Source organism: Rhinolophus sinicus, linkage group LG02, assembly GCF_036562045.2.
Source record: "Rhinolophus sinicus isolate RSC01 linkage group LG02, ASM3656204v1, whole genome shotgun sequence".
NCBI classification, from domain to species: Eukaryota; Metazoa; Chordata; class Mammalia; order Chiroptera; family Rhinolophidae; genus Rhinolophus; species Rhinolophus sinicus.
Window position 1 is genome coordinate 181,630,514 of NC_133752.1, and position 13,809 is coordinate 181,644,322.

At 36.0% G+C, this 13,809-nt stretch overlaps 1 protein-coding gene across 22 annotated transcripts in view; it reads right to left on the bottom strand.

The window, feature by feature from the left end:
- ANKS1B (ankyrin repeat and sterile alpha motif domain containing 1B) overlaps nt 1-13,809 on the bottom strand; it is an 891,644-nt gene that overhangs the window by 362,875 nt on the left and 514,960 nt on the right. For 16 of the 22 annotated variants that reach the window (XR_012494067.1, XM_074326203.1, XM_074326202.1 and 13 more), the window contains one exon: nt 2,232-2,338. Coding sequence is in view for 21 of the 22 variants with exons in the window: in XM_074326203.1 (XP_074182304.1) it covers nt 2,232-2,338 (107 nt within the window). In the remaining variant the exon portion in view is untranslated. Of the gene's footprint in view, nt 1-2,231; nt 2,823-13,809 lie in introns of those variants that run through there. The other 6 variants (XM_019732131.2, XM_019732128.2, XM_019732121.2 and 3 more) reach the window with 6 other exon arrangements.

Below are 13,809 nucleotides of genomic sequence, written 5' to 3' on the forward strand. Positions count from 1 at the left end.
TGGAGACTAAGCAGGTCTAGCCGATTTTTCACCACATTAGTGAAATCTGTTTCTTAAAGTGGGCTGATCATACTAGTGTTTCAACTGAGTTTGTAATGAAATAAATTAGATTATGGAGATTAATAAACATTTTTATAAAGGTAGAAATTGTTTTTTTATGATACTAGTAACAAATAAATGGTGTACCGCAGTATAGAAAGCAATAATTGATGACACCATTTTATGACTTGCTTCATTTTCATAATTAACTAATTCCTCTAAATGAAAATTCAAAGTTTTAAATATTGATTCTGTCTTATGAGAAAAGTATTTGACTCATGTGAATTAACTATGTTTTCTTAATTTCTGGAAAATTATATACAATACTTGGAATTGAAAAAAGACAATAACCTACGGAGAAGATCAGACCTTGGTTTTGTCACATAAGTACAGGATTTTTACCTCCCAGATACATTTTGGAGTGCTTATACATATTTCATTCAGGAGTATTTTTTTTTTTAAGATCTCCAAATGCTTATTCAAAACCTGTTTGATTAACCTTTCAGTTCCAGGCTTTCAAATAGGGATTATATTTACTCAAAAGTGTTTAACATTCAGAGGAAAATTATGCTGAATTAAAATCTTTCAAAGCAGCCAAATAGTCTAGAGAATCCAAAAACCTACCTAACTTCTCATGGGACCAGAATAAATTTAGACAAGGGTTTGAGGAATAGAAATGAGAAATGAGAGTCTTATCTCAAGTGAAGATAGGGAGAAAGAATACCTATCAAAATGTGCAGTAAACATAAATAACGATTTTCATTCTGTTTTGATAGTTCCTCTACTTTGTGGTATCCTATGTTTAGTGTCCTAATTCTGTCCTAAATCTGCTCAGTGTCCTAAGACTTTCATAGCAATGGAAGAAATTTCACTCTTTTCCTATTTCAATATCTACAATATCTTGTCTGTCTAATCAGTAATGGTATTCTTAAACATGAGAAAAATACCAGTAGCTGCATATCTCATTGTAAACAAAATAGATTCATAAAGAGTTCTATGTATACAATTACTTAGAGCTCATATGTCTTAATACATTTATGTAGCTTCTTTGGGAAAAAAAACAACTCATGGGGCATACACATTTTTGGAGAAGAGGCAGACGTTCCACAATTTGAGAAATTTTCAAATTTACAAGTCAGCTTGGAGAAAAATGATCTCAAATGGAGATAAAAAGACATGACTAGCTCCCAGTGTTTTGTTATCAGTTCTGGTATTAAAAAGCTTCAGGTGTCAGCCCCGGGATTTCTAGTACTTAGAAATAGCTATTAACTATTTCTACAAGCTATTTGTGTGCTACATGCCTAGGTTATGGGGCTCTCTCTAAATTTAGGGATCAGTAATACGTGTGATGGGACCTTAAAAACAAGGAACATTAATAAGGACAGTGACGTCGCTTAACAAGGGAAACTGATGAGCACTGGGGGAGGTATGTAAATGATTAGAAAGCTGTGTTCTGGGTCTGCACATCTCCCCATCCTCCTGCCTCTCGGAGTCAACACAGTGAGAAGTTCGCATGCAGACCAGAATTCAGAAGCATGTGAATGTACTCAGTCCCTTAGCCTCTTTCTAAATATTGACAGTTCATTGATGGAAGTGTTTGTTTTCTACCTAAAGTAATAAACAAGACTTTGATGCTCTTCCATCAGCATGCATAAGTGAACCCTCTTCATAACTGACCATCTAAAGCAGTTTGCTAACAAACTAGAGGTTGTCCAAACAATCTAAACTGCTTATCGAACAATTATCAGGGGGAAAAAAATGATCTTCCTATGGTAAACATCACAGATTGTCTAATTAATCACTACCTGCTGCTGTTCAAGCGAAATAATATGTTTTAGGAATCTAGAATTAACTGAAGAGTGCGATAATCAAACTGAGTATTCCGAGATTACAAATTTATAAAAATCACAGAGAATGACAGGGAGACTGTAAATGTTCATCTTCTTTCACTGCCTATAAATAGTACTCGCACCGGTTCATTCACATAATACATATGTACATGGATGCCCACAGATCTCATTTTTTAGCAAGTGGATACATGTACATAGCAAGTTCAGTCCTAAGGTCGGAGGCAGTTACACATATAAAATTGACCGGTTTTCGTGCAAATCAGGCTGCCTCTGAGCCATGTAAGACACATAAGAAGCAAAGACAGACAAAAGGCAGCTCTGTGGACACAGAGAGCGTCTTACCATAAACTGCACATTGTCAAATCCATTAGCCATCAGGTGGTTCTCGTACTGAGGTAGCCCAATGCTTTCCAACCATTGTCCCACTGTTTGGACAGGGCATCTGGGTCCTGTAAGAGGATGAAGAGGGAAGCGTTTAAGCAGGGAGTAGCCGTCCACGGGGTAATAGCGGTAGTCCTGGGCTGAGAGGTGGCATTGCCACATCATGCTCCTGGGAAAGTTGCTATCAAAGGAGCCCGCCAGCTTGACAGATGAATGTTCTCAGCGAGAGAGCAAAGTCAGAAGTAAAACATAGTTTGCCAGGCAGGCTGTGGAGTATGACTTGATCCTAGCTCCACATTTTCTTACATATTAATCTTTACTACCGACCAGTACGTCAGACAGCCACCAACACCAGGCAGCAGAAGAAGGCATAGCAAGCTGTCAGCTTAGGCTGGGCTGCGTTCTGTGACTGTTGGAGTACTCCACAATGAGCGAGGCACGGCCAGCAGCCAGAAGTCTTTTTATCAAGTACTCCTACACGCATCAGTATGCAGCTCCGTGCGCCGTGCTCCCCCTCGCTCGCTCCCCTTCATTACCCAGCCCAGGCTACACCTCGCATTTTCAATAATAGCCATCAGATAAGGCAGATTTTTTTTTTTTTTGTCTGCAAGCTGTAAGCCTGCTGCTGCTGCTCCCTCCTACACACCCATCCAAGCGTCAATCTTGAATGATGAGAGCCGTCAAAACAAATGCAGAAAATAGCAAGATTCCAAAGCAAACCAAAGTGCTTAGATCTGAATTGAATCTTCATACTGGTTATACGTTACAGAGCCATTTGTTGTGAAATTTTACGTTTCAAAAGACACCAGGAAATGCAAAGCTTTAACTATAGCTTGTAGCAGAACTCACTACAGGTTCCCTTTTTCCTTTTCTTTTCTTCCTTTCCCATTCCCTTTCTTCTTCACTCGTAGCACAAATAAATGTTTCTGATTGAAAGCTTTACAGTGTTTGGAGAATAATGATTCTCCTTCTTTACCGTGCTATGTCAAAATGAACCTCTCTGAGATTTTTATTTCTTTTAGAATTACTGCAAAACAGAAGCTGCATCGCAGTCCTGAAGTCAAGATAATTCATTTCTTGTTTGCAGGGCTTCTTCCAAACAAAAATATTATTAGGCACAAGAAATCCTTTTCTCCTCTGATATTTATAACCCCATCTAGCAGGGTTCCCATTCTAAATTAGCTGTAAAGGTAACATTACAGGGTAGAATTTTTTTTTAATAAAGCAGAAAAGCCCTCACCAGAAATAATTCACGAATAACAGATGTAAATGTGTGAGTTTTACTGAATGGCAGACAGATGAGTAATTTATCTAATAATTGAGAAAAACAAGAGATTAATAATAGAACTCATAGGACTAGATCATCAGAAAGAACAGACTCTCACTTAAGTTCAGGAAAGAACTTGTGGAAAGGTTAGTCTAAGTTCCCTCTTACCACAGGAATCTCTGTCACAGTCTTCCTGGAAAAAGAATATCATGTAATTTATGCCTGAATACTGCCTGTAACAGAACTCTTACAACTTATCAAGAAGACCCCATTTATTAGAAAGATATTTTACTTCCTACTTGACTCCTACTCACTGGCTCCAGCTCTGCCTTTGGAGTCACACAGATTGGGAACAGTGCCTTTCCCACACAAAGTGCTTTAAAAATTAAAATAACTCTCATCCCCTCAGAACAGTGCCTGGCACATAGTAAATGCTCAATAAATATTTATTGAATAAATGAAACATCATTTTTCTTCATTCCCCAAACCTTATCTTTCTGTTTCCGTTCTCTATTTAAGAACATTGTCAACCTCCCTGACACACAGACATTAAACTTCGAAACATCTTGGGCTCCCTCTTGCACGGCTGACGTCAGTTCCCAAGTTCTAGGCGTCCCTCACCATAGTGTCTCTGGCATCTATTTCCTTGATTCTATTTGTGTTTGTGGAACTTCCATCCACTTTGATTCTGCTCTCTTAGTTGGGCCACCTGGCCTAATGCAACAATGGCTTCTCTATTGATCTTGTTACCTCTGATATTTTTAAAATCTATTGTGCATGTAGGTGTCAGAAGAAGTTCTGTAAGATACCGTTTTATTACTCCCTTTTCTAGACCCCTTCCATGATTTTCAGTTGGCCTCAAAATGAACTCCCAACTCCTTTGGTAACATTTCGGGGTCTTCATGATCTACTACAAATCATCTACCTTTATTTCTCTTTCCCAGTGCTCCAGTCAGGTGGGATTACTGACTGGTCTCTAAAGGTTGCCTGGAACATAGTGTGACTAGTTTTGTTATGTCCCCACATTTCTGCCCCTTCTTTGCTGGCTTTGGATCACATGACACTTCCTTTATGAAACTTTTTCTAATTCCGACTAACAGGAATAAATCTCTTCCTTGTCTGACTGAAGTGGCATCTTTAGATTCTCTATTACAACAAATATTTTCTGTCTAACATTATAGTTATTTGTTTATGAGACTTATATCTTGAATCAGGAATATGTCTTGCTAATATTACACATAGTAAGGAGTCAGTAAGCACCTGCTACACCACATAATGTAATTTTAATTTCACAATCCAAACTACACAAAATCCTCCTCATTTTGACTTAAAAATTTGTTTCTTTTGTTTTTAAATTTATCCCAAGTATCTGAATTCTTTATAAAAGAAGATAGTTGGGTTTCAAAATAAAATCTTCGGTATAGATTTTTGTTTATCATCCTCATCCTCTCTTATTTGATGATAATTTATCCCTGATTGACTCTAAATCCCTTAAGAAGGTCAAAAAGTTTCCAGCACTTTAGAAATCAAATTTTTTTTCAGAAATCAATTTTAAGAGATTCTGGTTGTTCAACATCACCTGTACTAGAAGTTCAAAACATAATATTATCTGTCCTTGGCCAGCTCTAAAGCTGGTATGAGGGGGAGTAAAGGTAAATATCAATTATAGCTTCTGTTAGGGTCATATCCATATTGTTCTTTCTGATCATTTTAATGAATAGGTAGATAAGCTACATGAAGAATGAACAAACACCACAATAATGTTTTGTCTTGGTAAGACACATACTGATTGGTCAGCTCCTAAAATCCCCATCTCATCTCTTAACATGCATACCAGGGCCCAAGTACATAGAAGAATGTCACATACATCTTAGGCTTTAAATCATCTTTGTTGGAAGAAAGAAAGAAGGAAAAAAAAAAAGGAAAGAAGGAAGGAAGGAAGGAAGGAAGAAACTAATTGGAAATGACTTTAAAAATTTTTCATTTCTTAATATCTATCTATCTATCTATCTATCTATCTATCTATCTATCTATCTATCATCTATTGATTGAAGTGGGGTTCTGTCAAGGTCCAGATTACTATATGAAAACATGGCTCAGAGAGAATACTAATTTCTAATCACCTGACAAATCTTTACATAGACTGACTGAATTTTATTTTTTTAACTATTCAATCATTCAATTCCTACTCAGTAATTCTTATATGTTGGTGAAAGGTTATGATGCAGTAGGGAAATAAATTAGGAGAGAATGGGGTAGTGGGAGGTGGTGAGGGAGAGGGAAGAAAAAGAAAGAGACTTTGAGTCATGCTGTGGTTTTTGTTAAAAGTATTTTCTCATGAACCAAACCTCTGAAAGAATGCTGGTCCAGGTATGAAGATCATTTTTAAGGTGCTTAAATATATGTTTAATTTACTTAAAATACTTCCTTGGAGTCTTAAAATCCTTAAGGTGTAGCAACACATTATTGGGCAGGCACCTTCATTCAACTAGAACTTCCCTAAGTCCCAAAAGTGAGATAAGAAGAAGGAAAGAAGAAACTAACAGTTATTCAGGGCTACTCTGTCCTAAGCAGTGTGGCGTGGATTATTATCCCCATTAATAGATAAGGGAATTGAAACTCAGAGTGTGTGATAAAACCAGGAATTTCCTTTCACACAGTCTTTTAAAAATTAATTCTGGGGGTTCCAACTTCCAGAATGGCAATGCGAAGAGCTCCATGCACCCTATCACAAGCCAAACAAACATAACTGCTAAAAACTGTATAAAAACAAAACAAAACAACCATTTAGAGTCTCTGGAAATTGTCTCAAGAACATAGAGGATGAAGAAATATTCATTCAAGAAAATCTACTAAAACTTGGTAAGAACAGAGAGGATCTATGGCACTGGCGCCATGACTTGTTTCCTCCCTCCCATCCCTCCCCAGTCCAGCTTGAAAGAGACTCCACTCTGGGTGGGTGTGCCCAAGAGGGCGAGGCTCCGTCTCTCCTCAGCTCCCATCCATGGACTATGAAATCTTATCAAAAGGGGCAGGCCAGCAACATTTTTAATCTACTCTAGCTCCAAGCTGCACAGGTTAAATTCCTGGTGCGTGTGGCTGAGATGTCATGGGTTCCCTTTGTTCAGCCAGCCCCCATTCACAAAGTGGAAGCACTATCACAGTGGCGGCAGGCAGAGAATAGTGAGGTCCTCCTGGCCCTCATCCCAATGTAACTGTAGGGCTGAGGTTCCATGTCCAGAAAGGCAAGCTAAGAAGATGAGAAGACCAGAGGCTACCATCTCTGCCCATTGCCCAGAACAGTGGTTCAAAGCCTTGCCAAAGGGGAGAGTCAGTCCCTAAATACAGAGAGCTCTAAAGTTCTATTCCAAGGAATTGATTTTATTTGAAATTGAGTATGAGGAACTTCAAGCCTAACTGGGTTATTGAAAACAGTGGCGATTTTTACGATAAGCAGTTAAAAGGAGACCAGTAGGTGCATTAGGACAACAAGCTAAATGGTGGGTCAACTAGTTTTAGAGAACCAGGAAAAGACACATTTAAGAAGCGCCCTCCTGGAATCAGAACAAATTTCGAAGGCTAGCCTCAACAACTATTCCTGCTCAAATTTAACTGGACCAACTCTGGAACAATTCATATCATAGGGAACTGTCAAAAAGAATAGAGCAATCAGCTGACAATTAGTGGAGCCTAATATCTGGGGATGATACCAAATGAGGCATAGAACTTAAAAGAAAGATTAAAGAGAGAAAGAGAGCGCTGCTATGACCACTGTTGTCCCACGATGACGGTGCACAGGGGCAAGTCTGTACCTTTGAATGGATAAATACCATGGGATATAGTCATAAAATGGGATCTTGTTTGACAATATAAAGAAATGAAGTGCTGGGACAGCTGGATGGCTCAGTTGGTTAAAGCGCGAGCTCTGAACAATACGGGTGCCGGTTCGATTCCCACATGGGCCAGTGAGCTGAGCCTTCCACAACTAGAATGAAAACAACGAGCTGCCACTGAGCTTCTGGAGGGGTGGCCGATGGCTCAGTTGGTTAGAGCACGAGCTCTCAACAAGGTTGTTGGTTCAATTCCCACATGAGATGGTGGGCTGTACCCCCTGCAACTAAAGATTGAAAATGGTAACTGGACTTGGAGCTGAGCTGCGCCGTACACAACTAGATTGAAGGACAACTACTTGGAGCCGATGGGCCCTGGAGAAACACACTGTTCCTCAACATCCCCCCCACCCAAAAAAAAAAAGAAATGAAGCGCTGACAGATACTACAACACATACTACAACATGAATGAACATTATGGTAAGTGAAAGAAGCCAGTCACAAAATACCATATATTATATGATTCTATTTACATGAAATGTCCAGACAAATGTATAGAACAGAAAGCAGATTACTGGTTGCCTAGGGCTAGGGAGAGGGGCTTGGGGGTAAAAGGTGAGTGACTGTTAATGAACATAGGGTTTCTTTTTTTGGGTGATAAAAATGTTGGTCATTGGTATATAGGTTTTTGTGTGTGGCAATAGTTGTACAACTCTGTGAATACACTAAAAAAACCACTGAACTGTACAATTTAAATGGGTGAATTGAATGATCTATAAATTATATCTCAATAAATTTATAATTATTGAATAATAATAAAATTATAAAATAATAAAAATAATTCTTACATTTTCCTTAAATTTATAAGAACATAACATACATATATAATTGCATGTAAGTATACACTGTTATTGTTTAAATATATTGGTATTTTTAGTGCTCTCATTTTTCTTTTTCCATTTTTTTGGTTCTTCACCCAGTTCCTCCAAAGCATCAGGGTCATCCATTCTTTCCTCAAGGTAATTCATCTAAACAAACAACTGTGTTTCTTTCATGTATTACCCATTGCCAAATCTCTTTCTTTCTCAAAAACATAGATAGATGAGTACAAAAATGTATACTTCTATATGTGGGTATTTTGGGACATTATTTCATAATTATAGAATCATATTACACTCATTTTTCTGAAACTTACTTTTCTCATTCAACAAAGCCTTATGAAAATTCTACCAAGCAAATGATAAGCTGTAATTTATTCTTTTAAATAATTGCATAATAGTCCATAACGTAGATGCACTGCACTTTATTCATTTCTTTGCCTGATATCTCTAGGACCACCTCTTCATTTTCTTTTTAAAAACTTTTTATTTTGAGGAATTTTAGATTCACATGCAATTATAAGAAATAATAAAAGAGAGACTCTGTATAGAGTTCACCCAGTTTTCTCCAGTGGTAACATCTTATACACCTATAATATATCACAACCAGGTAGTTGGCATTGATAAAATTCACTGATCTCATTCAGAGTTTACCCGTTTTACATGCACTCGTTTGTGTGTATGTGTGTGTTTAGTTCTATGTAATTTTATCACATGTAGATCATGTGACCATCACCACAGTCAAGATAAAGATAGCACCATCACAAGGATCCTTCCTGCTATTCTTTTATAGCCATGGGCATCTCCCTCCCTCTCCCACTAGCAATTACTGATTTGTTCTCCTCCTTTATCATTTTGTCATTTCAAGAATGAAAGCTATGTAAATTTACTAACACTTGTCACCCCAATAAACTTTAATTAAAAAAAAAAGAATGTTATATGTATCATTTAGTATGTAAGATTTAGGATTTTTGATTTAGCATAATTCCCTGGAAATCTATACAAGTTATCCCATGTATCAATAGCTCATTTCTTTTTACTGCTGAGTAGTATTCCATGGTATGGATGTACCACAATTTGCTTAATAATTCACCCACAGAAAGACATCCGGGTGGCTTCTAGCTTCTATCAATTATTAACAATGCCATTATGATCATTGGTATACAGGTTTTTGTGTGAACATAAGTTTCCATTACTCTGAGATACATGTCCAAAAATGCAATTGCTGGGTTATACGGTAAACACATGGTCCATTTTATAATAAACTGTCATGTTATTTTCCAGAGTGGTTGTATCATTTTACATTCTCACCAGCAATGTATGAGATATCAAGTTTCTTTGCATCTTCACTAGAATTTGGTGTAATTACTGTTTTGTTTTTTTCTTTAATTTTAGCCATCTGATAGGTGTATGGTAATACCTCCTTGTGGTTTTAATTTGCATCCCCTCATGGCTAATGATGTTGAATGTATTTTCATGGTTTCTTTGCTATCTATATATCCTTTTGGCAAAATGTCTATGCATGCCTTTTGCCTATTTTCTAATTGGATTATTTGGTTTTGTATTGTTGAATTTGGAGGGCTCTGTATATATTCTAGATACAAAATATTTGTTGGGTATTTTATTATTGATTTGCAAATATTTTCTACTAGTCTTTAGTATATCTTCCATTTAGTATATCTTCCTGCAGAGATAAAAATTTTTAATTTTGATGAAGCCCAGTTTATTAATTTTTACTTTTATGGATCATGTTTTTGGTGTCTACCCCATTATCTTTAACTTTTTAAAATATCATTAAAATAGGTCTATATTTTACAGCCTATAATTGTAAATATTTTTTAATCTAGCATTTAAAAATACTACAAGCTAGTGGTTTACACTTTAAAGGACAAATACAATGACAGCCATGCTTGATTTTAATCATTTCATCTTAGTTTATGTTTATATTTATTTACATTTTTTGTCACCTTATTTTCCTTTTCTTCATTTTTGTTAGTCTGGTGACATTCCTATTCATTCCATTTTCTCTTTTTAACTTTGAGATTTTATGATACTTCTCTACCCATCATGATTATTTTACTTTTCTCTGCTCTAAATATCAGACAAACACTTTTCTATAATATTTAAAAATAAAATACCAACTTTTCCCCCACCAAAACATCTTGTTCCTGTAAAATTAGACCTTCAGAATATTTTTTCTTCTCTATTTTCCCTTTCCTACAACCACACGTTACAATTTCCAAAATGCTTTTCCTTTACCTATCTGCCCCATTCCCAACCAATTCTTAGGTTTTGCTGATAAATATTTAGAAAATTTTGTTCTATTCTATTGCTAGAATTTTTTATCCAACATTCCTGCTATTTAATGAACCCTTATTTAACATTTATGTTGAATATTCCCAATGTGTTTATTATATCAATTTGTATTTTATTACTATAAAGATTCATTGATAGCTACTGTTTTATATCTTTATAACCTCCTTCATCTTGAGATTTCTGTTTCCATTTATGGTTTTATTAAACTACCTTCTCATTTACTCAGAAAATATTTTGAACTGAATGAAAATAAAAGTACAGCATATTAAAATTTGTGAGATGTCGCTAAAGTGGTACTTACAGAGAATTTTACAGCATTAAATACTTATATTGGAAAGAAAGAAAATGTCAAATCAATAATCTTAGTATTTACTTTAAGAAATGAAAAAAGGAAAAAAAAATCCTAAAAGTAAGCAGAAATAAGAAAATAAACGGAAATAAATGATGTAGAAAAAAGGAAAATCAATAGAGAAAAATCAAAGGAACCAAAAGCTATTATTTGAGATAATCAATAAGACTGATAGAGTACTAGTCAGGCTAATCAGGAGAAAAAGGAGAATACACAATTTACTAATATTAAGAATGGGAGAAATGATAATCCTACAGATTCTATAGACATTAAAAAAGGTAATAAAAAAATATGAATAATTTCATACCAATAAAGCCAAAAACTTAGGTGAAATGGACAAAGTATTGAAAGAGACAACTATCAAAGCTCACTCATGAAGAGCTTACTAACTGAATATCTCTCTATAAAAGTAATTGTATTTATAGTTAAAACCGTGCATAAAGAAAACACTAGGCCTCATCAATGGCTTCAATGGTGAATTCTACCAAATATATAAGGAAGAAATAATTCCAATTCTATCCAAACTCCTCCCAAAAACTGAAAAAAATAACTTGCCAATTTATTCCATGAGATCAGCATTACTCTGATAACAAAATCAGACAAAGACATTATGAGAAAAGAAAACTATGGACCAATGTTTGTCATGCAAATAGATGTAAAAATTCTTAACGAAATCTGGCCAGTAGTATTCAATAATATAAAGATCATAAAACACGACCAAGCTGGGTTTATCCCAATAATGCAAGATTTCTTTAAGATTCAAAAACCAATTAATATAACTCATCATATTAACTACTAAAGAAAACCATATAATCCTCAAAGTGATGCAGAAAAAAAATCCTTTGGCAAAATCCAACAACCATACCTCATAAAAACTCTTGGCAAAAACTCTCGGAAAACTAGAGAGGAATTTCTAATCCTAGAAAAGGCATCTTTAAGCACTTAATTGTGAAAGACTGAATGTGTCCCTGCTAAGTTCAGAAAAGAAAGGCAAGGATGTCTACTCTCACCACTTCTATCTAACATTGTACTGGAATTACAGCCAGCACAAAACATGAAAAAGAAATAAAATGTGCAGATTGAAAAGAATAAGAAAAATGGTTTCTGTTCTCATATGACATGATTATTTATGTATAAAATCCTATGAGAGCCACCAGGATAGGTAAGTTTAGCAAGATTTGCAGAATACAAGATCAATGTAGAAAAATCAACTGTATTTATTTATACTAACAATAAACGGAACTTGAAATAAAAATTAGCATAAATTATAGCAGCATATAAAACAGGAAATTCTAAGGAATAAATGTGTCAAAAAATGTGCCAGACCTGTACACTTACAAGTATAAAACATTGCTGAAAGAAATCATATAGGACCTAAATAAATAGAAAGATAAACCATATTCATAGATTGAAGGACTCAACATTGTTAACATGTCAGTTCTTCCCAAATTGATCAATAGATTCAATGCAATCCTAATCAAACTCCTCAGAGGCTTAAAAACTTTTTTTGTGGAAATTGTCAAGCTTCTTTTAAAATTAATATGGAAATGCAAAGGACCAAGAATAACCAAAATACCTTTGAAAAAGAAGAACAAAATTGGAGAAGGTATACTACTTGACTTTAAGACAATATAAAGCTATGGGGGTGTTGGTCTTGAGATAGACAACTAGATCTGCAGAAGAATGGAGGGCTAAGAAATAAACGGACACAGAGAAGGACAATTGATTTTTGACAAGGTGAAAATGCAATTCTGTGGAGCAAGGAGAGAGTTTTCAATGAATGATGCTGGAACAACTGGCAATCCATATGCAATAAAAAAAAAAAGACTTCAATCCATATCTTGCACTATATATGAAAATTAGCAAAAAAATATATCATAGTCCTAAATGTAAAAGTCTAAAACTATAAAACTTCTAGAAGAAAATCTGGGAAAATAATTTAGGGAAAATCTTGAACTTGGGTTAATCTACAAAAGCACAATTCTAAAAGAAAAAGCGAAAAACAATGATCATTAGAATTTAAAATCAAAATTTAAAAATTCTACTCTTTGAAAGACACTGTTAAGAGAATGAAAGGACTAACGGCTGACTAGAAGAAAACTTTTACAAATTATGTCTGATAACAGACTTGCATCAAGAATATATAACAGGGCCGGCCCGGTGGCTCAGGCAGTTAGAGCTCCGTGCTCCTAACTCCGAAGGCTGCCGGTTCGATTCCCACATGGGCCAGTGGGCTCTCAACCACAAGGTTGCCAGTTCAATTCCTCAGGTCCCGCAAGGGATGGTGGGCTCTGCCCCCTGCAACTAAGATTGAACATGGCACCTTGAGCTGAGCTGCCTCCCGGATGGCTCAGTTGTTGGTTGGAGCGCGGGCTCTCAACCACAAGGTTGCCAGTTCAATTCCTCGACTTCCCTTGGGCAGCGCCCCCTGCAACTAAAATTGAACACGGCACCTTGAGCTGAGCTGCCGCTGAGCTCCCGGATGGCTCAGTTGGTTGGAGCCTGTCCTCTCAACCACAAGGTTGCTGGTTCGACTCCCACCAAGGGATGGTGGGCTGTGCCCCCTGCAACTAGCAATGGCAACTGGACTTGGAGCTGAGCTGTGCCCTCCACAACTAAGACTGCAAGAACAACAACTTGAAGCTGAACAGAACCCTCCACAACTAAGATTGAAAGGACAACAATTTGACCATTGTTCCCCAATAAAATCTAAAAGAATATATAACAAACTCTCAAAACTTAATAACAAGGAAACAACAACTTATTATTATTATTTTTTTTATGGGCAAAAGATTTGAGCAGGCACTTTACCAGAGAAGACATAAGGATGGCAAATAAGCACATGAAAAATGTCCATCATTAAACATTAGGAAAATGCAAATGAAAACCCTCATATGGT